Source organism: Penicillium alfredii, assembly GCF_028826965.1.
Source record: "Penicillium alfredii strain IBT 34128 chromosome Unknown utg000002l_segment0_segment0, whole genome shotgun sequence".
NCBI lineage: Eukaryota > Fungi > Ascomycota > Eurotiomycetes > Eurotiales > Aspergillaceae > Penicillium > Penicillium alfredii.
In genome coordinates this window covers 172,727-193,175 of record NW_026622699.1, presented here as the reverse complement: position 1 = coordinate 193,175, position 20,449 = coordinate 172,727, and the positions used below count along the sequence as shown (strand labels likewise).

Here is a 20,449-nt window from a genome sequence, read left to right as displayed (position 1 = left end):
TTTTAAACCTCCGGGAAGCTTTGAATCCTATGAGTAAAGTTTCATCAATAATAATGCTACCAGACCTCCCACGAACAAGAAGCTTCGATGTCAAGATGGTAAATTTTCTAGCTACTCTATAATACCACCGACAGTTACCAAGTTTCTGATTTAGATAACCTTGTCTTTCTTGCCTTCCTCGTTTATTGAGGCGATACGTTTTGAATGAAACTTGCAAACGGGGTGATCCGCTTCTCAAATGGTGACATGGAGATCCAAATTCAACGACTCATCCTGGCTAACTGACAGTCTTAACATGTTTTTTTTTCAAAGCCTCATGCGCAGACCGCCAAGCTAACGAAAACTCTTCACTATATCTTGGCTCCAATAGTTACCTACAGTCCTAGAGAACATATTAACAGTATTGGTGCCAGCAACAACAACTCGATCCCCGAGACTTGGTAATCCCTCAGTCCCAACAACCGTATTTTCCAGCGGAAGAATCCTATATGGGTATGTCCGCTTGGCCAACACTTGTTGCAAATCCCACATCACGAGGAAACTTCCTGTGGAGCTACTTATGTACACTCCTTCCGTGTCGCTAATAAAGCGAGCGTGGGTAAATTTCATTAGTTCGAGTCCGAAGCGTTTAATGTCATTCTCTTTTAATCTGAGCCTCAACGGCTGGGGTTTGTACTTGTGCGGAAAACGTTGCCGAAAACCATTAATCCCTGCATTTCCCATTTCATTTGGTTGAGAGTCGACGAGAAGAAGGCATGAGGAGCATGTGGCAAGCACCCAACGACCGTCATTTGATACATCGATACCACGGATCTTCTCATCGAGCTTTGGGATATGGGTTTTCGCAATGACACCGATGCGGTCGAATAGTCGAATGTCACCCGATGTCGACCCTACGGCAAGATACCCTTGAGGAGTTGAAGCCAAGGATGAAAACTTTTTGGGATGTCGATAGGACTTCTTGCTCACAATCTTTCCATGAGGTTCCCGAGGATCGATTCGATACAGGGTGTTTTGAGACGCGCCGATTAAAGTTCGATGATCATATAGCTGTGCGTACTTCTTTTATGGATAAGGAAAATATCAGCAAGTGTTCATGTATACGGTATCTAGTTGTCAAGTGAGCAAAAAGGCTTTCCTCGCCTTACCGTTTCAGGGGCAAAGGTCTCTACCAAATTTTCGGGGCCAAAATACCAAGTTTCGTCAATTTTCCCAATCTCCAGGTTCATCTGATGTAAGAGGTTGGGTTCATTTGCTTCCTGGAGTATCATAAAGCGTTCACACCTATACAACATGATTTTCGCAGGCTTGATATATTTCCCGGTTAAGGCCTGTATTCGTGAAACGTTGGTCTCAAATTCTAGTTGTCCTTCCTCAGTCAGGTTTCTGAATACACCTAACGAGGACCCCCGGATGACAAAGGTGCTGTCCAACCCAACAGCAACACCCGAATTTGTGACATTATCCTTTTTTTTCGAAGAATGCTCCTTGTTGCATTGTCTTTTCCACTGATAACTGTCATTTCCGCTATCTATCTCATCTTCGGTATCCGAGCTCTCATCTGTTTCCCCCGTGTCCCCCGTATCTTCCGCGTTCCCAGTTCCCCCTATTTTAGTGCCGAGGGGTTTTTTCTCGGGCTTGCTAACCTTAATCAGGCGTACTTCATGTTGCTGCTGCCAGACTGCAGTTGATAACTTCTTCATAAACTGGCTGCCGCCATTTTTATCATCGAAACTGAATTTCCATGACTTGGGGTCTTCGTCAGGGCGGCAAGTAGCGAAACTAAAAGCACATTCACCAGCAAGTTGGGTGTAGTTCAAATCTCCCCCAATGCGAATATTGATGAGTTCACTCCCATTTTCAAGAGTAATCCATAGCCAGTACGTCCATGAGCCAGCGGAATAGAGAGTGATTTCCACATTCCTACTGCTTATAGCGGTAAAGCTTTTGGAAGCGGGATCAAACTGATAAAGGCTCCCTTCTGCCTGTACCTGGATCCCATCCTCCTCGGGCTCCTCTTTCAACAAGGGTGCCATGTCTGACTGCTTTTGAGACGAGGAGGGTTTTTCCTTTTTTGGTATGATGGGCGACTTGGATCGGGGTCGATCTACTTTATCGAAGAATTCTCGGAAGTTGGATGTTTCCAGGCACTTTGTAATTACTGTCACAAACCTTTCCATTGATTCAGAAGAGGGCTCAAAGTAAAATTTCCATTCCACATGTGGCTTCTCTTCGATATCATGCCATATCAGGACTCCCCACTTTGGATGGGTCTCCCAGTGTATGTCCATCGCCTTATCTATCATAAACACATATTGGTCACTGTCTTTGCATTGGGCCTTTAGTCTAAAACTCATATGACCATCTCGAATAATGGAAAGTGATGTATCATTGTGAAGAACGGGCCTATCCTGAGAATTTTCAGAAAACGGGATGAATGAGTAAAGTGATCCTCGCGGAATCTCAGAAACGATATCATCCCGTGGTTCTTTCCAAAACAGCTTCTTCACTAGACAAGAATTGGCTCAAGTATCAGTTATACTCTTGTGGGAATCCCTAGACACTACAAAGTAGACAACTCACCAGAAGTGAAAAGGTAATTCAACATAATTACTTTTCTATCTGGTCCTAATGACAATAATCGTTTGGAACGAATCTCTTGCCCTGCTCTGCGGGCACTAAAATTGTCAGACTGCCAGTATATATGTTTCGGCAATTCGAATTTCGGGTATTTTTAGAATAGAATATATTCCAGTCAACCTCGGATCCAAATAGAAGCCAATCATTTTTTTATAAAAAAAAATAAAAACAGGAAGAAGAACCCTTACGACAAGAAATAGCCGTCCAGTGTACGCTACCCGTCCAAAAGTCTGCCCCGCTCACAATATCCTCGCAAACTCGACAATTTAATTGTAAATATCTCAATAGATTTATTGGTGTTATGAATATATAATATTTTGATGCTAGATTTTTTTTCTTCAGGAGTTGTACGTTGTTGAAGGTATGCAAAGTTGAAAAGAAAATTTTTTATTTGAGAACGCTAACAAAACTTTCTAAAAACTTCGTCTTATTTTAGACCTTCTGTTTTAAACACGCGTAATTTTATAAATATAGATCTAATGGATATAATAATTAAACAATCCTCTTCCAGAAAATAAATTTATTATATAATTCGATTTAATTTTTGAGACATAAAGTTGGTCGGTTGCATTTTAGCGATCTTGATTAAAAGAGAGTTATATAAATATAGATTTAAGAAGATATGATCCATTTTCATTGAGATGTTCGAGTTTAAAACTTGATTAAATTCCTTTTCACATACCCCCCCAATCATTTTACACGAATGAGAGATATCTATTGAGTTTGTAAGAAGAAAAAATGGCAAATCTCCCCACTTAAACAAGCACAGGTTTTCACTAAAAGGGGACATCTATGTATATAGTATGGATATGAAGAATGATTTGAAAACATTTTTTCCAGTATTCTTGATCTATTAGTTTTCTGAGGTTCGCTTCCATCAAGGGGGAAATGTCACGATTGATGAATAGAGGCGTAAGAGATTCGTCCAGCTGAATACATGTCACTGCTAGGGAATGATTTGTATTTACATAACAGCCAATGGTTCGTCTCTTCGTTGTGAAATTTACGTACTGACCATCGAGCTTTCTGCCACTAGTGATATTTTATCCACACGGCGGTTACTGCTGCACTTTTGTCAAGCCATAGTGAATTTGTAGTCTCCGAGTCTTGGCCTGACCGGGTAGGTATTTAAAGCCTTCGTGTCCTGCCAGGTCAAGAATATCCGCAGGATCCTAACCACAATTTATTCAAAAAGAAAACCCGCATAACCTAAGAGTTCATTCAACTGGGATCTTTGCCTCTATAAGAGGTGTCTTGCGTTGATCAATATGCGTGCCACATTCCTGTTTAGTGGTTCCATGCTTTTACAATTGCTTCAAGCGGTGAATAGGAGAGTTTTACCAGGCGGCTGTGCACAGAGTGCAGCTCTTGTGTCGAACGAGGGAGCCACCCCGGTTGTCGATGCCATGATCTCGCTGCAGGAAAGGGCTGTTACAACAATCACAAGGACATCGACAACTATTGATACGACGGACTGTTCTTCCACCGAAACCACACTACAGACGTCGTCTCTCCCACGCACTACTGCCAAGGAAATGGATTCGGATTCTTTACCTCTGACGACCCTTCCAACGGCTACTTCGACTACGGCAAATGTAAGAAGTTCCAAATCCGAAGAGTCCTCGAGCCAGCGCTCCGCATCTACCACGGAGATTCACCTTATAACTGCCACCGAGGAATCAAGCACGGTGACCACGTGGGAATACAGCACCATAGTCGATACTGTGACTGCGAGCGGTTCAATCACCACAGTAAAACCAGCCATATCGAAGAGTGTCTTGACAGAGTTAATGGCGAAAACGATTACACAATCAGTGGTTGAAACGCAGCCTGTTCAATATCTGACCGAGTGGCTCACCGTGACTCAGCCAGGGGATGCTACCACTATTATCCCCAACGCCAACACTGAAGTACCGAAGTCAGGGGACTCGGTCACCGTCAGGCCCTCAAATTGCGCTAATAATACAGAATTCGATAGCGTTGATGCTTGCGGGGGCAACAGTCATACGAGCTTAAGATCACAAACAGGGCCTAGTCCCTATCAAGAGCCAACCTCCTCGAGTAGGGCCTTCCACCTTATACGATACAGAGCGGAACAGAACAGATTTCTGAGATATTCTATCTAGGCTCAATATCGATCTGTCCGAGCCGGATTATAAACCCCACTTATACACCTGCCACGGCCCTCCCGACAGATTACACCTGGGGATGTCCACCTCGTCATCTTTGCCATCCTTCACATAGCGCTGAAGATAATGGATGCAATTTCGAAGCGGGACCACCTGCTGATACGTACTACTGCGCGCCGCATGAGTGTATTCCTAGCCCAAAGCTTCTCCCCCCGCAGCACTGGGGCCAGCCTGTGTGGTCCCAACAAGTTGGGCGATTCAATACATCCTGGGGGTATTTCAACCTCAGCCCCCATGAATTTGGCCTAAACTACAGTGTCTTCAACGACACGGACCAGAATACCTCGCCTATAAACTATAGGCGGGACTGGACCATGCAGATTCCTGGGAAATGCTACGATGAGTGTAATGACGCTATGCTGGAAGCGGAAGCTAGAGGGAAAATGGCTAGCCTCTGTGATGACGACTCGGCTTTTATGGTCTTACTCCGCGCATGTCGAGCCTGCATTAAAACGGCGCACGTGTCTCATGTTCCGGCTGAGACGCTTCCAGAATTTCAGCAATTTGTCTTCTATTGTGAGCAGTCGCATGATCACTCCTCATCTTCATCGTCCCACGATTCAACACAAACACAACGGCCCTCTACAGCCCAGTCGTTTATCGCTATATCTCAACCATTCGACACCTCTACTGGAACACGGATTACGAGGACTCACGAATACATTACGCCATCCTTAACTGGTGCGCTTGGTTCAGCCAGTACACACGCTCCCACGAAGACACCCAGTCGTAGCCTGACCTATGCGAACGCCGGCCCCGTCAATCTTTCATCCAGACTATGGACGCTGTCCCTGGTTCTTGTTGTGGGGATTTGATGTTTTACATTTTTTGCAATATGCATAACGACTCGGTGTTTGGCGAAGCCAAGTTATACATTTGTATATAACTCGCGTGTCTCTCCATTAAATTCATCTCTGAGTTCCATGATTCTTTTTATTGGAATCTATTTTTCTCTTCCATGATACATCTTTCAGAATCAGACCTAAAACATCTTCGGGTGCGCAACTGCTACCGTCCCATGCTACAGGCCATCATGGAGACCATCTCTAGCGCTAACGTCGACCACACCAACGCGAAGCTGTGCGAGAAAGCAAACATTCTGCGACAGTCCTTGTCTCTGGACCAAGACTCTGACTGTAATCCACTCTTTTTTGATCGTTATCAGGGTGGGCTAGATAGCTTGACGGATTCTGAGTAGGATAGAAATGAGTCAACCTGGAAGTACAAGCCCACTTGCGAAAACCATTTGAATGTACAACGTCTTAATAACTTCATGAAATGATATTTTGACAACCATAAAACCGTGGGGGCTCCTGGGAGTCTAGAGTGGGTAGTCTCATTTCTAGCAGTTTGAGGGGACCTTAGGAGGCTTACGTTGGGCCAGGATGATGGGACTCAACTTGGAGATCTTTGAGACGGGTGGCTTTTTCTGGAAAGTGACTAATACCGCCCTCGCCTTAACGAATCCCGACTCGTGGCCCGTTCGGCTTCCGGCCTGAATCCTCCCTTACCCCCCATGTTAAGTGCATGATCGAGAACGATTTTATGGGCGGCAATCGTCTACGGAGAGGCGACATCACAGCTATTGTGGCAGAACTCGACCCGTAACACCTTTCCACCACTTTCTGCGGCTTTGTGTTAAAGGTGTAAACACTTAAATTGGACTTTTCTACCATTTTATATGATTGCGCAGATCTTGCGAGATAACTTGAATCTGCTGCCTGGGTTTCCTGGTGTCATTATATAACTAACTAACTAGAATAGGCTCATCGTAGAGGAGCGCTCTTCAGGGTTATCCAGTACAAGTATGTTATTGCCTACTCGTGACTGGCACCCAAGTAAATGGCAGGAAGAGTTGATCTGAAAGCTAGGTTATATTTCATGTACCATATATAAACGGAATCCAAAAATAGCGGGCTAAGAAATTGGTGGCCAGAGCAATAAGGCACGTAACAATGGCCTTCCGAGGCCAAGTTACTATGGCCATCTTTGGCTTCAGCGAGCAACAGGTTGAAAAAATTCCCTGAAACGGAGGAATGAAGTGAAAAGGGTTACAAACCGCCAGTCGCGCGAGGCTGAGTTTGACGCTGAGTTTGACGCTGGGTTGCAACTACCCAAAATTCGGTCTGGTATTTGGATCCTCACGTGTTCCATGCCCTTACACGTTTGGTTTTCTATCCGGCCCACAGCAGGCTGGGTTGATCCACCGCCTCATAATTTTGGCAAACCGGATATTGTAATTATTGTATTGCTAGCAATGAGTGGTTATAAAACGTAATACTACAAGGAGCCACGTAGAACCATTCTGTACATTTGGCGATCTGGTCAGATCTGGCCAAATCGCCAGCTTCACCGTCTAGCTTCCCTCTTTCCCCCCATGCTTCTCATATTCTTATTTTCGCTCGCCAGTCGTGGTTAAGAAGGCTGTGCTTACCTTGTAGAAGATCAGGGCCAGGGATAGATGAGAATTCTTCCTCCTAGCGAGTTGACCTCTACGGGGCCCATCTGACTATGGATCTCCCACTGCTCCACTGACCCTCAAATGATTCACAGGGCCGTCCGCCCTATGTCCTACCGCACACCTTTGTGCAGCTAATCATTGTGCGACATGGTAGATTTCTTTCACTAGTTTTTGAAGCCAACACATCTTCCCCGCCATCAGTTTCGACGACACAATCCGACCCATTTCCACCACCAGATTCCACTTTCTTCGGTTACGAGGTTTCTCAGATTTGGCTATTCTACAGCGTGAACCATAGGACCATCACACTCCAGGTCTACACCGCTCCTTGGGGTAGTCGCTAGCAAGATACACTGCTCGCTGGAGTTGAAATTGCTTTGACCACATTACATTCTCTCGATACTTTATATCAGCTTTGAATATCCAGGGTTCGTTGAGCAATGGCATCACGTACTAATTTCCACCAATTCCCTAGGTAGGTACGCCCCTTTACTTTGCACTGTCTTTTGCTGATATTTATGAAGTATATTCAAGGATTGCCCGGTCTAAGTCGTTGTTGGCCCTCATAAAATTGTTTACTACGTTCATCCTGGAGTCATTTCGTCGTGTGGTTCACCGGCATTGAAAGCTCGTGTCAGCGACCAGTGGATTAAGAATGGTACTAGTGGGGCTATTGATTGGACGGAATTCGATGAGGAAACCGTTGAATGCGCGTTGAGCTATCTTTACATTGAGGATTACGATGTACGCGGTCGGACATTCTTTGGTGAGCAAATTGAAGAAAGAAATGACGATGATCAGAATGGTGCATTCCCTAGTCCCGCTTTTAATCATTTTCGCTGTTAACAAATATACATTTCAGCGCAACAAGCCCTTCTCTCTACTAAAGCGGGGTCATCGGTACCTGACTCCAACTTAGAAGGGCTTTCGGAACGACCGTTAACACCTTTGAGTCGGTGTTTGCAAGTCGGTTTGCCAGCAGAGACTATGCAAACAGCCGCAGCAGGGTTCATGAAGGAGCCCAGGGCTTGTGATGAGGGCCTTAGTGACATCGCTCTTATACAAGCCAAGGTTTATTGCTTTGCGTACCAGTTCTTGTTCTCCAGACTCGAGGATCTGGCTTTAGAGCGCCTGACGCAGCTTCTTCTCAAGTGCGATACACCAACGGATCCATCCTCATTGGTCAATGCTCACTTGTAATTCTCGCATCTTATTACATTTAACTTCTTGTCCTTGCCTTTCCCTTTCATGGTTTCAGGGCATCTGCGTGCGGAGCGCGTGTCACCAGTTTCTTGCCATAGACTTGGGAGTCCTAGGGCATTAGGAGCTGCACGTGATCTCAGAAGAGGTATCAGCGCAGGTAGGGATGTTCAGCCAATCGTATTCAATGCACATCATGCAGAGGACGTTTTAACCACCCTATTTTCTTTCTTCTCGAGTCCACTAGGGTACGGGGGAATTAATTGCTTTTCTGCACCCGCCCTTAACTCTTTTCTCCCTCGTCTGGTTGACCTTTTCGTTTATTATCTTCGACAATTTTGTGCCTCCCCTACCAACAATATTTTGCACGTTGCCTTTCCCTAGTTGCTTAACTGTTTTTATGGCATTGGCAGTACGCAGCCCCTAGCTAATGTGTACTGCTCAGTTGAATATATACACTAAAGCTTTCAGCAGCGCGAACCTACGCTACCTTAGTTGATTTTTACCGATCAAAGAGGAATTAACATGATTTCGGCCAATTCACATCTGTTTTAGTCCGAACTTTTTCAAAATGTTGTATGCCAGCTAGCAGTGTCTAGTTTGGCTGAATGGCTTCTTGGGCACTGCCTCAAGGAATGCCAAATCATAAGGATTTGTCCAAAATTCATTCCCGTATTGGAAAACCCATGAAAACATGGAATACAGAACCTTACTGCCTTCCTTGGTAAGGATGGTATTCCAGCTGGGCCACTCAAAATAGAAAGTCAATTTCTTTCTGGATCGCCAAAATTGGCATCGTTTCAATAATGCAAGTCGGACGTGATCGATCGCAAAGAACGCATTCGCAAACAGATTACGGTCCTTTATTAATGTACTAATAAAATGGGTTCTTTAGCCGCCCACTAGGCGCAATTTAAAAACATGTGAAAATAGTCACGGACGTGACGGTTCCCTTGATTTAAATACAGCCTTCTTCCAACTACTGAAGGATAACAATTCTTGCCTCTCAATTCCCTATTGACAGATATTTACAAGTAGAAATTACATTCTTCGACCCTTTTCTACCAACATGTCGGATATCCAGCAATGCCAGGACCTTACCGCTCAACTTGGGGGTGAATATAAGAATGAGGATAGAACAACATTCGTCGACACCACGCCCGAAAAAATCCTTCAAACTTCAACGATGGCGCTTTGGGCACAGTCTACTTCTGGCAAAAAACAGGTCAACCTGGGCTTGCCTTCTCTGAAAAGCTGGCTGAAAAATCTCGCTGCGAATGGTTCTGGTCGGGCTGAGACATACCAAGGTGTCATATTTAAATTCGTCAATCGTAAGTTCTTCATTCATTAGAGGTAATATGACTAAAACTCTGCAGAAGAGCCTAACAGCCGAACGACTACTCCCTTGTCAAGCCTGGATTAAATGGATAAGCAATCTTGATTAGCGCCAGGTCTTGGGTTATCGTCGGATTGAAGTGCGTCAGCTGCAAAATGCATACAGTACTATGATCTCGATATCTATTTTCTACGGGCTACTACCTTGCTCCGGGTGTGATCTTATTATCCCTCTGGGGTCTCTTGCCTTTTACTGTACGTGAATACGGGGGCGACATTTACATTAGGCACTCTGTCCCATAAAACATGTTATTGTGCAATCAATCCAAACAATTTTATGGTAGTGGTGTCACGGAGGCCCCAGTCACACAGAACAACTAAGTATCGACTGTGTATCTGGGTAGCAACGACAAGAATAATCAACATAAGGAGAAGAGGAAGCCACACATCAAGAGTCTGTTCAATCATTGCCTCCCAGCTCAAACTCCTCAAATAGTGGGTTAGAGAGATGGCTAAGTTTTTCAGTGGTGCCGAGTAGCCTCGAGTCCTGTACTAATTAAAAAAAAATATTGGCAGCGTTGAACTATTTCGCCCTTTCAGGTCTACGCGGATTCTCTGGTTGTGTATAGTGGATAGGGGTCAGCACGAGTGCGACTGCCAATGAAAACGGTGTATCATCCATGCCTAATGTTGGCATTAGCATCAAATAGCCTGAAAGACTTCAAAGGCAGCGCTGCTATTACCCTATAGATGTCTAGTTGGACAGGCGGGTGGCCTGCATCTGAGCACAATGCCAATAGAATCCCTAAATGCGTCATATTCGATATTATATATTAGCCAGTCAAAGAGGTAGGTACATGTATATGACTTCTGTCAATTAACTCATTACAGGTTCTGGGGTGCGAGAAGCTCATTTCCTGTGAGCCCCTTCTTCTCCAAAATAGTAGCCCGATCATTCAAAAACACTTGGTATGGTGCTTTCGCGACAGTTTTCTCCTCATTTTCCCATACTTGATAGCCCACATCCTCCCAAACTTGGAGTTGACGAGTAAAATTAGCACTCGGCTTGACTTTCTGCTTTGATTGAACAAATGCTAATATTTCATTTCGCTTAAGACAGTATTTGCGCATGAGATAGGCAACAATGATCGTTGGCGAGCGTGATATCCCAAGATCACAGTGGATTAATATGGCCTCCGAAGGTGAATTGCGCGGCTCATTCGATTCGTGCCTATATTCGACGGGTAAGGAGGATGATGAGAAAAGGGCAGGCGATGCCATCTGGTCGATGAAGTCGCAGATGTCACTCATGTCGGCCAAAAGGTCCTGCGTTGATGAATCCGCACACTGAACCCATTTGTGACGATGCTCTGGAACACCTGCCTCCCTTGTAGTGGTATTCCACCACACCCACCGGGCATCAGTGAGGGAGACTATAGCATTGATGCGATTCTCTCGAAGCATATCTCGTTTGAATGATGCCTTGACATTCCCAAGGAAGAGACCAGGGACAATCTGTCTCATCCGGGCCGTGAATGCCATCGCCCATTTCCTGTTCCTATCCTCCTCCATGTTCCCTCCTGCTTTTTCTTCTCCCATTTCTCTTAGTTGGGCTCTTTTTCTTCTCAAATGTTGAAATCGAAAGATGAAAATAGTTGCTGTAGGTCGCTGGTGGATTCACGAGTCGGATCGGCACGGGTTACAGCCAGGGGCCCCAAAAAATGCCAAGAGGGGTCCAACAGTCGGGAGAATATTACGCCGAAATTTTTGGACCTCCCCAGCTCACTGAGTCGACCGGGGGCCAAAAATTTCGGCGTAATATTCTCCCGACTGTTGGACCCCTCTTGGCATTTTTTGGGGCCCCTGGCTGTAACCCGACACGGATTCGGGCATCCCAGCTGAGGGGCCCCAAAAAATACTGAGCGGGCCCCAAAAATCGGTGGAATATTACGCCGACTTTTGGGGCCCCCTCAGCTGGGTGCCCCAAGATGCGAAACTAATAGGAAATGCACGGACCCCAATGGAGAAGGTGTGGTTAATAAATCATACATCTAGCCACTCAAATGGTCAACATGTTGTTTTTGCCCAGCCGAGATGATAATTAACCAATATTTTTCCCAAATTAAATATTATGGTTTCCCGGTCGCGAAGGAATAGTGCAAAAAGAAATGCTGGTTTTTACAATACAGTCTTACAGCAACCTCTCTATTACTAGCATAAATACAGATGATTCTGAACGGTTAACCAATCGGCGATGTAGTGATGATGAATTGGCAAACCGGACGAGACGGCTCCTTCTGTTATGGAGTAGTACGGGGAACCTCAAAACCGCTAGACCAAAAAGGCTCAAAATGATAAACTCTGTTGATTATGGTTCCCCACCGCCTCTATATAGTGTGTTCCGTAACACCTTCTACGGACTGGAGAATCTGGGGGGTAGGTAGGACTAGGGACTATGAAAATCTCCAGCAGAGAAGTGTTGAGACTGATGTTCTGCCAGCAGTTATCCACCGCCCCCTGACCGCCCGCTGTAGTTCTGCAGAGAAGTGTAGGTATGTAGCAGATAGCTTCTCTTCTCTCCTACAGACAGATAATTTAATTCTCTCTTCTGCGCTCTTTCCCCTCAGTAGTTCTGCTTTTTCAGGCTCCCCTAGTGCTCTCTGAGACTCATATTTACCTGCTGGTAGAGGCAGCCAGTATTTCCTCAGTCAGATACACATCGTTCCGAACACATAAGCGGTCTCTTTGCTTTCAATAAATGAATTTCGCGTAATTATGCGCAGTACTCCTTTTAAGAGAAATTAATATTCTCATTGAACACCCACGATCCAATTCTAGATGCGTACTCGGCATTTGCAACTGCTAAAAGCCTCTCCTTGAGGACTCCTTTGTCGCCATCCAGGTTATAGTAAGGATTAAAGAATCTGCAATCAGAAAATTATTTAATAGTAGAGTCTATATATTACTTTATAGATTATATCTAAATTTATAAAACGGTAGTTCTTTAAAGTAGAAAGTCTGAAATCAGGCAAATTTTGTCGAAATTTTTGTTAGTGTTCCTATACAAAAAATAGATTTTCTTAATTTTACCTATCTTTGACGGCGTACAGCCCTTTAAGAAAAAAACCCAGACAAAAAGTATTATATATAAAAGTTAATTGTGTACCAATTATTTAATATTTAAAAATAATTTAAAAATAGTATATCATATAAATTTGTTAAGATATTTATGATTAAAATCACCAAGTTTTGCAGGGAATATAGTGAGTGTCGGCAGACTTTTGGACGGGTAGTATAGTTTAGAACGAGCAAAGTGGGCGTTAATTTGCGGGCGGTGTTTTTTCTTGTCTGGGTATCCATATATTGCTGCCATGCCCCTTTAAGGTGCATTTTTGAATTAAATTGAGTGGTTTGTACAATTTCAGGCTCTAACTATGTCCTTCCTTCAGAAATCTGGCTAAGATATCTTGCCGTTGTTCGACAGATGGTGGATTTCCCTGTCCCAGCCATGCTATTTAACTAGAATATATTTCTCCGCTGTAGTGACAAAGCCCATTCTCTAGCTTCTGGGTTTAGTGAGGGATTTAAATTGGAACTGCTCGTCGCTTCCTATGGAACATACAGTAAACGAATGAATCAGCATAGTGAAATCAATAGTCTTGACTAGACCGCTGGGCAAAAAGATTTAAGGAAAAAAAAAAAAAAAAAAACAACAACAACTAATTCCTTCACTTCCCGCCAGCTTCGTCGACCGAGAAACCATGTACACCCTTGCTTGATTTCGCAAGTTCTCTAACAGAACTCCCCTCGAACCATGTGCAGTGCCCTTCGCTCCTTGTGCGTGTGATAGAGATATAATAATTCAGGCCAAATCTGGCTGGGGGCACTAGAGTGGACATAGCTTTTCTGTGCTATATCGGATATAATGTTGTAGCTGTTTTGACGAATTAGCATAGGAATGTTCTTGAAGGTTTCTCTAAACTTACACCCACCACCGGCAACCCGACCCCCCCCCCCGGACATTTCATATCTATCACGACGAAGCGTATAGATGAGACGTGCGAAGTATAATACATTGATTCCTGCCGCAACTGGAAAGTCCCAAAACTTGATCGCAGATGTAGTTTGGATGTAGGCGTGTTTGGTCCACTCAAGGATCCCTGTCGGATCATCAAACTCGGCCCTCATGTTGATGCGAGTTGACGACACCCCATCAGGATGAAGCAAGTAAATTGACCAATGATTATCGCTGGTGTTTGGACCAGCCGCACCAAGGGTGTGCACCACAACACGGACGTTCGTGACTGACGTGGTGTCTGCCTGAACCTCTTGCGGGGACAATGGATGCGACGGCATTGTAGAAAGATAATTATCGAATGATAAGATACTGACGGTACATTGTCAAGGTAAGTTAGCCTGAGTTGATGGCCTTCTTGGTGAATTTATATCTGTCGGAGGGCTCAGCGACTGCAGGGATCAGAAAATGACGCATCATATCTTCGAACAAAGGTGTCCACGCTATAGTCACTAGTGTAAATCTTACGAACCCTGCAACCACCAACGAACCGAGTGGAGGCGTTCCAAAGGTGAAACTTGATTTCATTGATTGGGCGGCAACGGGTATAGGCAGCATAGCTCCTAGGAATATAGAATGGCATAATGAATCTGGCCGTTAATGAAATAGTTAACCCAGAGAAACTTATCTGGTTAAAGTTCAATAATGGCTTGTGGGTATTGATAGGGGCCCCAAAACGCTTATGTAATAATTTTTTTGATCTATTTTCTAATCACATGATAATTTTCAACCATATCTCTAATCACATGATCCTCTTATCCTAACCACCAAAAACAGATTACCCTATTTGGCAATAGGGCAACTTCGACATGTATGCCCAATTTCGCCGCAATTCGAACACTTTGGTAGGGCCTTCTTTTTTTTGATTGGCTCAAACCCTTCGCTCCTATCTGATATCTGCGTGGATTGCCTTTTTGGGAGAGTAGCAGGCTGAATTCGGGGATTCAGTAGGGGCTGCCAGGCAATATCAGATGAATCTTCGATCCCAATTCGCCAAAATGGATGAATTTCAGCTAATGGGGTTGCTGCTTTTTGCTCAATTATAGCAGCAATTCGATGCTTGCATGGTAACCCATAGTACTCGTCCAATGATTAGTCTATATACCAAGCGGGGCCTCTAGGGTAGCCCTACTAGCATAGATTCGCTGTATATTAAACTAGTAGGGTTATGGTAGAGCAGAAAAAGAGATGAAGCAGAAGATAGAGTATATATAAAGTATATGGTTGCTATAGTGATGAAAGTAGATGAAAAAATATTATATAAGCCAAAATCGATATTACATAAGAAAATGTAGTGCGTACCCCTATCAATACCCGATGTGGTGCCCCGATCAATACCCTGGGCCAGGGTGGCTAGTGTAGTGGGCTAGTGGAATATTGTAAGTCCGGTCTTCCCGGACCCTGTTGGGGTTCAAATGCACCGTGTACTGCGGTGACCTCAACCTGTGCTGACCTTCACCCTCTCACACGAATCCGCACTGGAAATTATATCTCGCCTTCCCCGAGCACTTTTCCCTTGTCATATCTCAGACTGGTTTGATACCCAACATCCGAACTCCCCCTTCTTCTTTCCCTTGTCTTTAATATAGGGTCTGCAAAGTAACCGTGTTTTCTCATGCAACCCCATTACAGCATTATGGCCCTTCCCGAAGACCTCCATCGAGCCTCTGTGATCGCCTGTTGTGCAAATCCATTACCTGATAGTATTATCAGCCAATACGGAAAGCGAATTATCAAAATCTCTGACGATCAAGTCGTCAAATGGGGCCCTGATGTGACGAGAGACGAGGCCGAAAATCAAAGGATAGCGTATGAACTTGTGGACAGCCGCATAGTTCGCATCCCACGTGTGTATGATTTCTTTTCTGATGAGCGGGGTTGGGGCTATATTGTGATGGAGTTTATTGAGGGAAAGGTCATCGATCCACTGGAAGACGTTGGCGCTTTACAGAGGGTTGCGAGCGTGCTTAATTATTTCGCATCGTTGCGGCATAATGTTCCTGGATCGCTCTACGGAAGACCTTGTCGTGGGCTTCTATTTCCTGACACTGAAGATCTCGTCTTCAATAGTCTTGAGGAAATGGAGAAGTGGTTTAATAGCCGACTTTTCGCGCATAATCCGAAACTGACTTTGCAGGGCTGCGATCTCGTGCTTTGTCATCTGGATATAGCACCTCGGAACATCTTATGGCAGGAGGACGGGTCTCTTTGCCTTATTGATTGGGCATCTGCCGGCTATTATCCAAGATTATTCGAGTTCTGCATGCAGTGGATTGTCAATGGAAAAGATGGGAACTTTAATTCCCTTCTGTTGAGATCGATGAATCCTCTGTCAGTTCAAGAGATGGCGCAGAAAGAGCCTATTCTGTGTGCTTGGAGAAATATCCAAAAATATCCTTTGTAAGTGCAAGGAACTCCAGCTATCCACTAATTAAAACTTATCCTGCTTCCAGCAAAAACAACAAATCAATACCAAGTCAAAGGTTATCAGGACACTCGACAGATCTCCCCCCTGTACCCGCCCATCCAATGCCACAATACCCAACGGGTTGGTACAAACAAGCTCAGGAATACTCTACCCCGACAGAACCAACTTTCCATTCAAGCTCAGTTCCAGGAGTTGAGAAACAAGACCACGTTTGCCAACGTGCTGCACGCTATTTGAGCGCGATATGTTTGCCACACACGAAGCCGTCGGAATCTGCCTAGCATCCGTGCTACTACGGACAGATACTTCAAAAATAGAAGGAAAGGGCTGGTCAATTAGTGTGGTGCACAGACCGAAGTGGACACAGTCTGGCCCTGGCCTAGGGCCATATTCAACCTGAGCAATTTATTATTTACAGCACAGACCGAAAGTCACGCTAAATCTTGAGATTTTGTAGACCTACGTGCCAGAAATAGCCTCTAGCGCTCGCTTCTTTTGCACCAACCGCCTCCTATTCTGGGCATACTATGGTAGGATCTGATATCGTTGGTTGAAGTGAAACAGAAAACGGGTGCCTTGCCAAGTGGTGACACCCTGTCTGTCTAAACTGGCCGTTTATCACATCCCGAAGGTGTGGTTCATCAAATTATACTAACTTATCCGACTCAAAGTCTAATATGTTGTCCAAATTGTATGTCGGGGAATCTGATTTTGAATATCACAGTATATTCTGTTAAAGTTATCTGCTTAAAGATAAATTCTGGGAAGCGCATCGTTAATGGTCTGATGTTCAACACTATCAAACTATTGGAATCTAGGATCAAGCAAACAGCTGAAAATGCAAGCCCTGGAAGAAAGGATTCATTATCCGGCCCTATTATCACCATTCAGTTCAGCTGTAGCATTTCAGATACATAGTGCGCTTAGCAAAATAAACTCTATGGCCACCTTTCAGAGTAGTTCCACAGTCATACCTAGTTGGTGAATATAGTGCGTGGGATAAAATTCAAATGTATCGTCTCCGTTTTTCTCTTAGTGGTATGATGGGCAAATAGGGGTGCGATAACGTTGAGGAAACCAAATTATCCATTATTCTCAATATATTAAAACACCCGGATGACATAATAAATAGCTACACTATGTTGTGGATTCGGACTGCCTTCTCAGCCCAGTCCTGAATGTCGTCCACAAAAAGTCGAGCAACACCTAACTGGACCCCCTTCTTGATGAAAAAGGCCGGGTCTTGGTCTTTGTAGATCTGCTCAAGGTCAAGTCCATTCTCGAGCATCACATTGCAGATTTGTCGGTATCCAGCCTTGAGGGTCTCATTGGTCTCATTGGGCATATGCCACTCGACATATTTCTTCACTGCTTCATCTCTAAGTCCAAGAATCTCAAGCGGGATATCCATTGGGTCCATTGATACCTTGGGGAGTGAACCATCTATCCCAGATGTGGAAGCTTGCGATGGCAGGACATTAATATTGATTGGAGGGTAGGGCATGATGTTTCCAACACCTTGGCGACTTTTTTTCTCGAGCTTTTGCTGCTCCTCTATATATATATGTTCACGCACAGCTTCTGGGACATCTGCGTGGCCATCTAAAATGCCGCCCTTTTCGATATGGGTAACAAGGCGCCTTAAATGATGGGGTTTCAATTGATAGTGCCTTTTCCCCATTGGATCCACCCAGCAGTAGGGCCCTGTGTTGCATGCCGGTGAGGCACACCGCGTCAGATTATAAACACTGCGCCAGATTTGTTTATGACCTAACGAATTCCCCTGTCTTCAAGCATTCTTGTTGTGACGGAGGATCGCCATCTTTTCTCCGCTGTCCGACCAACGGTTGAGCGTGAATCCTCAACATGGTTGAAATAGATATTCAGCCTGAGTCTCTTGCCTTGGGTGAACAGGCCTGACCTAATCAGTAGCTGCCTCTCAATCCCCTCCCAGACAATGTCGGTATTATCGAAACGCTTAGTCAGGTCGCGTTGGGAGGGATCATTTATTGATAGTTACCACAACAGCTGTGTAATTAGCTCTTACCCGACGATTGCGGGAGACCTTTCTATCAGGGACATTTTCTACTTGCTGTTCCAACGTCAGCTGCCAGAATGCGCTAGGGGCGAGACCTAGATCCTCCTCAGTGTCCTTTGCTACTACCCGGGTGGTTGATAGTAACCCGCCACTCAATCAGGTAGTGGATATATACTGGCGGGTTCTCGTCATAGACCCTGCCTTCTTCCCATTCAGGCGCCTGGTGTAATCGGAGGCTGGTTGGTTGTGATTGAGACCCATTCTCATGCGGGGGAAGGGCTATAGGTGGACCGAGCGGTTTCGGAGCTGCGAAAGTAACTGGGGTGGGAGCGTACTGCGAATCGTATTCCCATGGTTCGCACTCATGGCGCCGGGGGGGGGGGGGGGGGGGGTGTAGTCAACATGATGTACATTTTGTCTGATATCTACACAATCTAGTAGCCGCTGATAAGCTCTCCCATGTCAGCTTCTTCGTATTCCCATCACTTGCTAGACGTTGGCAACGAATGAAAGATCGAAAAAATAAGGGAACCATGGTGAAGGAAGACAGCTTTGCCTACCGCGGTTAGTTTACAGTACGACGCCACCACATTGAACGTCAGGCGGATGTATAGCTAAGAGGAGAGATCCTACAGGCACGGGTGGAAGCTGGGACCCGTCTGTTTGGACTGTTCATTCTAAGTGATTCCACAGAATTCCAGAGTTACAAGTTACAATACTATTACAATGGCATATGCTGCATAAATCAGAATGGTTATTCTAGACTAGGACCTTATTTAGACGTCACATGATCCAGCACTAAGGTTTCTGAATGAATTCGTGAGAGTGTGGAGGTATATCTGCTTTCGAATATTACTGTACAAAGATCCCATTTTTAGGAGATGTCTGCTGGATCAGCAGGTTTTACGGTGTTGTACTTGGCGGACATGCGCGCTTAATGGGCTTCTGACTATGCTGCTAGCTTAGTAGCTTCAATCGCACTTTTGGAAAAGTCGATCTAATAGGCGAATATAGCTCTCATTGTGCTGTGGACTGTTCTGTATTTTCTTTCTCAACTTCATCAACACTTTGACGAATCCTATGGCTTGAATGCGGCAGCGAATGCGTTAGGCTCGAAGGTTATGGAGGGTCGTTCCATCGAATATTGAAGCGGCAATACCAAGCGAATATTCTCTCGAAGTCACTGCAAACCCCTCTCAAGGTAAAAAGGTTGAAACTCCCATTCCACAAAGTCACTGCTGATTGCACGTTGCTTTAAGGTATCACGTCGCATTTGTGGGGTTTTCCGCAGAAAGCCTGCTTTATCATGCGCCGAACCACTCCATCGCGAGACTCCAGGGCTCGCTGTTTTTGCTTTGATAATATGTTGTGTAGGCTTAAAAAGGGGCGCTATCAAGAGGCTGGCAGAAGTGGGTTTTATGTGGACTGTGGGTGGGCTAAAACAAACTGGAAGAATTAAATGAAGTTGACAGAATTCGATGAAGTCATATTGGATTTGAACCATACCCATCCATCAACCGTGACCGTTTCTTGCCCTTTCGACAGCATTGATGATAAAACGATGGAAACTCATCCCAATCAAAGGTGATTTCACCGGTTGTATGACTCAGATCTGTGGCAATCCAATAGTGACCGGGAAGAGGACTTGTACAATCGTTCAAGGTGATATTCGCTTCTGAAGATGAAGTAAAGACGAAGAATAAAGCCTAAAGTGACTGTCATCGCTCGTTGATTTACTCCTCGAAGTACGCGATGGATGACACCAAATAATTTCGTGGTTTCATCATTTGTTAAGAATAATAATACTACTACCTGTGGACTGGATACAACGTCACATATCTATATTTATTATACTAGCCGCTGATCCTCGCTTCGCTGGGTTAAATCTCGCCTTGACTATCTTGGCAAAGCCGTTCTCTTCTACCGGAGACCCATATTGGTGGGCGTGTTGGACGCTCCTGCGACGATGTGCTACATCCTACCCACCTGCTTGGTGTGAGGGATTCCAGTACGTTTCGCAGCCGACCCTCAGTGAAAGCGACGCATTCGATAATTTGGTGCGTCGTCGATTGCTATATTTTCC

At 44.8% G+C, this 20,449-nt stretch overlaps 6 protein-coding genes across 6 annotated transcripts; 2 read left to right on the top strand and 4 right to left on the bottom strand.

The window, feature by feature from the left end:
- Positions 1 to 234: 234 nt before the first annotated feature.
- NUU61_001326 (VID27-domain-containing protein) lies at positions 235 to 2,036 on the bottom strand (the record flags this gene model as incomplete). The annotated part of the gene is made up of 3 exons (XM_056651908.1): positions 235 to 273; positions 379 to 1,062; positions 1,149 to 2,036. The coding sequence occupies 3 exons, from the start codon at positions 2,034 to 2,036 to the stop codon at positions 235 to 237; spliced, it is 1,611 nt and encodes a 536-aa protein (XP_056515175.1).
- A 1,872-nt stretch (positions 2,037 to 3,908) lies between these two features.
- On the top strand, positions 3,909 to 5,644 carry NUU61_001325 (uncharacterized protein; the record flags this gene model as incomplete). Its single annotated transcript, XM_056651907.1, has 2 exons — positions 3,909 to 4,701; positions 4,767 to 5,644. The coding sequence occupies 2 exons, from the start codon at positions 3,909 to 3,911 to the stop codon at positions 5,642 to 5,644; spliced, it is 1,671 nt and encodes a 556-aa protein (XP_056515174.1).
- Positions 5,645 to 9,559: 3,915 nt separating this feature from the next.
- Positions 9,560 to 9,913, top strand: NUU61_001324 (uncharacterized protein; the record flags this gene model as incomplete). The annotated part of the gene is made up of 2 exons (XM_056651906.1): positions 9,560 to 9,821; positions 9,867 to 9,913. 2 exons carry the CDS (start codon positions 9,560 to 9,562, stop codon positions 9,911 to 9,913), a joined length of 309 nt encoding a protein of 102 aa, XP_056515173.1.
- Positions 9,914 to 10,710: 797 nt separating this feature from the next.
- On the bottom strand, positions 10,711 to 11,397 carry NUU61_001323 (uncharacterized protein; the record flags this gene model as incomplete). Its single annotated transcript, XM_056651905.1, has 1 exon — positions 10,711 to 11,397. One exon carries the CDS (start codon positions 11,395 to 11,397, stop codon positions 10,711 to 10,713), a length of 687 nt encoding a protein of 228 aa, XP_056515172.1.
- A 2,290-nt stretch (positions 11,398 to 13,687) lies between these two features.
- NUU61_001322 (uncharacterized protein) lies at positions 13,688 to 14,181 on the bottom strand (the record flags this gene model as incomplete). Its single annotated transcript, XM_056651904.1, has 2 exons — positions 13,688 to 13,698; positions 13,812 to 14,181. The coding sequence occupies 2 exons, from the start codon at positions 14,179 to 14,181 to the stop codon at positions 13,688 to 13,690; spliced, it is 381 nt and encodes a 126-aa protein (XP_056515171.1).
- Positions 14,182 to 17,460: 3,279 nt separating this feature from the next.
- Positions 17,461 to 18,009, bottom strand: NUU61_001321 (uncharacterized protein; the record flags this gene model as incomplete). Its single annotated transcript, XM_056651903.1, has 1 exon — positions 17,461 to 18,009. One exon carries the CDS (start codon positions 18,007 to 18,009, stop codon positions 17,461 to 17,463), a length of 549 nt encoding a protein of 182 aa, XP_056515170.1.
- Positions 18,010 to 20,449: the final 2,440 nt, after the last annotated feature.